Here is a 4,033-nt window from a genome sequence, read left to right on the forward strand (position 1 = left end):
TTTGTGTTCTGGGTCTGTGTCTGTGCTCTGTGAAGCTGTCAGGGCCTCCATGCGTGTGTCCCAGCACCATCAGCAGCAGTCTGTTCGCTCTGTCAGTCCACCTGAAGTCTTCTTGGTCACATCAGTGTCCTCCTCTGACAAAACAAGACAGCTACAACATACATATTGCTCGATCAATACCCCCCTCCTCATGTGCAGCAGAACATCCAGCCTTGACAAACCGAACTGCCGCGCCGGGAAACCGTCACTCCTGCACCGGGTCATGTCGCTGGGAGGCCCGCCCTCTGGCTCCAACCCCGGTGGAGGATGAGACTGTGGAGAGGCGGTTATCACCCCCAGTTCCGTCAAGTGCACACGAGTGCCAAAAGAACAGGAAGTAGTATTTTCCAAATAAAAGCAGTGAAATGATACAACTTGTTTGCTGTTAGAAGTATGTACATGTTTTGTGTGTATGTTTGACGGATGCTGATGATGGTATGTGACTGTATTATTATGACCACTGTGTTCTGAGCTATATTAGAGCTAGACTACTTTTAATGCAACTGAATTTCCATGTCCAGCTGAAAAAAAAAAAAGCCTTTCTTATCTTTTCTTTAGCAAATGTCAACCATGGGATAGCATTACAGTGTGATATAGGAAACCATGTTCACAGTCCAAAGACATGCATGTTAGGGGTAACTGGTGGGTCCAACATTGGCCATAAGTATGAGCGTGCATGGTTGTCTGTCTCTCTGTATTGGCCCTTTAAAGGACAGATGACCTGCCCTTCCTCTCCAGTCCTGACAACCCTGCATAGGATAAAGTGGACATATTTATATTTATTCATGTTTTAAAAATGGTTAAGTGGATGCATGTAGGAGAGTTGAATCCACAGCTATATGTGCTACAAATTAATTATGATAAATAATAATAATAATAAAAATTGATGCATCTTGTTTATTTCAAATATAATTATTAATACTGTTGTAGGGGTCTACCATGTGTGTCCAGAACATTTTTAGTCTTTTTTTTCTACTCAGATACTTTCATTTTAAAGCTGCACAGGAATCTATCATCATCCAATTTATTTTTGGAAAAACAATCCTCTGAGATAAAGAATGTTCATCTGGCAAATTTTCGCTACTCAAAATATTCCAACTATAGGAAGTGCTGGGAGTTTTATTTTGAAAGGCGGAAGCAGACATGTTAACGAGCGTTCCCAGTGGTTAACTTGACGGACCCCCTCTGCAGACGCTCATATGTTCTCCGGTGAAGCGAGTTGAGCGCACACAGCTCTCCTCTCCGTCTCTGCCTCCTCGCTTCAGTTTCTCTCTTTGCACCACCACCGGGCTTTCCGCCGGACCGCTCGCCGTCGAGAAGAGCGCCATGACCCGTGTGGTGGTTCAGGGGATGCCGGAGACGGTTCCGGTCGGAGGGGGAATGATGCTGAACCGGCGGAGGAGCAAAGCCAGGCGGAGAAAGCGAAAGGAGTTGTTCGGCGTCCAGATGTGCTTCGCGGGGCTGCTGCTGGGGCTCGTCGTGGGGCTCCAGTCGGTGGCACAGAAAGCAGGTGAGGCCAACTGGGAAAAAAAAAACCTTCGTCCAACAGCCAGGAATGTGGTTTGTTTCTGTCCGGGGAAGAGCAGACAGCAACAACAGGCTGTTAGAGGCACATTGTTGTGCTTGCTGCTGGAGCTTTCTGTTGCCTGAAAGCACAAAGTGAGCTGTTGGAGGGGAAACACACAGCATGTGTTAACACGAGCAATGACACAGTACAACATGTAGATGAAGATGTAAATCCAATGACAGAAGTGTTAAGGCTAAAATAATGAAATGTGTATCATAGTCCAGCTGTGGTTGTGTCAGTGGATCCCATCAGGATTAGTGCACATACATGAGAGAGAATCATTATTAGGGCTCAGCTTTACTGTATCAGCTCGCATGTACAACCTCTGTAAAGAACAAAAACAAGATGCTTTCTTGTAGCTCAACATCTGTAACCAATAATCCTCTGGAAATGGTAGCTGTGGCTGTGCTGCTCTGGGTTGCCTTAATTACTCAACACAAATCTACTTTTTTTTTTTTTCTGCCCCAGCACACAGAACAGCTGATGTACCTGCAGTCTGTTTGTTCTGTGAACGCTGCCGACGTGCATTCTTAAACAGAAATGAAACAGTGCACTTTGCAGGCTTATCCCGGCTCAGAGGGATGCTCTGTGATTGAGTCTTCCAGCGATAATCAGGATATACCTTTACAACGCTGTTGATTCGGACTTTAGAGAGGCTTTAGGTGACTCCCAGCTCTGAGCTCAGCCAATGTTTTGGTGCCTTTTGCCAAGTAGGTCTTGTTAATGGTCGAGTCAGCAGCCCTGTGAGTATATCAGGATTTCAACTAAACCAAAAGTACATTACTCCTTAGTGTCTTCTTTCTTTCTTCTTTCCGACACTTTTTTCTTGTTTTTAACATCTTGCCGCAAACCATCCTTAATGCGGTTATCAGCAGCTGTTAACTGATAACTCTCTGCTTATTTTCTGATAGTGAACTGAATCTTCTATTTTCGGAGGACACAAAAGACGAGCATGTGAAGTGATTACACAGGTATTAGCAGAATGCCAGATGTCTCAAATATGTAATTGCAGAAAGGAAGAAATTCTCATCAGTGGCACATTTCTCTGCTTCATTAGGTTGTGTGGAATTTCCTCGGTCTGCAGTGACACATTTTAATTTATGTGGGAGTTTCTGTGCTCTCAGGTGTTCTCATTTCAACTCAGTCTGATGCAACAGACGAGTATGCATCCACGTCCTGAAAAACTACCATGACATGAAGGACAAACTGTCCTGCTGAAGCGATCAGTTAATAAGCTGAATCAACAACAATCAACAATTAAGATAAAAGATTCATTATTTTTGTTGCTCCTAAGGCCAAAAACACAATCATATGATGAATATACTGCTTCCTCTATTTAGTCTTTAGGTTTCGTTGTTGAAGCAAAAATTTTTTCAAATTTTAATCCGTAACTAAATAACTAATTAACCGATTATTGATTTGTTATTGACAGCCAGTATTCTTAGTTCTCCCCTTCAGTCATGCATTAATATACTGAATGATAACTTGTGTTTTGGATGTTTTGTTTTCCCCCAAAAATGTTTCTTAAAGATTCTCAAAACCAACTTTTTGTCCTTTAATTGAAAATGAATATGTAAACATTGATTCTGTTAAAAGTTTAACTGCCCTAAACCACGTCTCTTAAACATTCCAATGAAATCCGTTCTCACAGTGTATTTGCATTTACATCTCGCACCTCGTCATGTTGCTTACTTGACTTTAATTTGCTTCCAGAATAGTTGTGGTGTCACATATTGTCTTTGTATTTGCATTAGAAGATGCTTTAAGGTGAGCTTCTTCAGTAGATAATTGTAAAAGTAGCAGTAAAATGGTGCCATACAAGCAAAACACGAGTTCAGCTTCCTGCGCATTTTTAGTTTATAACAGCTAATCCTTCCACCTCATCAGAACCCAAGCTGAGCTCTTCAGATGTCTTGTTCAACCCCCCTCTATCCCCGACCTTAACCCACAGTTTACCATAAGTTACAATGTCGTCACTTTGGAATAACTGGAACTAGCGTATGTTTGCTATTTTTCATTCATAAGTGACAATTTAAAAATGTTATTTACAAAAATGTCATACTATGGAAAAAGAAGAAGAATTTCACAGTGCAGGACAGCAGCAGATAGAGCAGAGTGAGTAGATGAATTAGAGGGTCTGTCGGTGACGTGTGACAAAGACATTATGACAAACCGCGTCAGTAAAATTAACTCAGTAAACTGGAGGCCACGACAATCAGAACAATGAACACAATGTGAATTTGCCTTAATATATATATATTTCTTAATCGTTTAAATCTGTTGCATGCTGTAACTCTGTCTTTTCCTCTAATTTTCTGTGCATCTCCACTGATACTTTCCAATAAAAGCAAAAAAAATTACGATAGAATTGAACGTGTGTTTCCCCCTCGAAAGAAAGTCTGGAGTTTGCTCATACCTAAGAGTTCC

The 4,033-nt window shown here is 41.8% G+C and overlaps 1 protein-coding gene across 1 annotated transcript in view; it reads left to right on the plus strand.

Annotated features, from left to right (window-relative positions):
* Positions 1–1,365: 1,365 nt before the first annotated feature.
* The window catches only part of slc24a3 (solute carrier family 24 member 3), a 99,388-nt gene continuing 96,720 nt past the window's right edge, over positions 1,366–4,033 (plus strand). Inside the window, exon 1 of the mRNA XM_008280986.1 lies at positions 1,366–1,549. Within this exon, the coding sequence (XP_008279208.1) occupies positions 1,366–1,549 (184 nt within the window). The remainder of the gene's footprint in view (positions 1,550–4,033) is intronic.

The sequence above is a fragment of the Stegastes partitus genome, unplaced genomic scaffold (genome assembly GCF_000690725.1).
Source record: "Stegastes partitus isolate 25-593 unplaced genomic scaffold, Stegastes_partitus-1.0.2 Scaffold217, whole genome shotgun sequence".
In the NCBI taxonomy this organism is placed as follows: Eukaryota; Metazoa; Chordata; class Actinopteri; family Pomacentridae; genus Stegastes; species Stegastes partitus.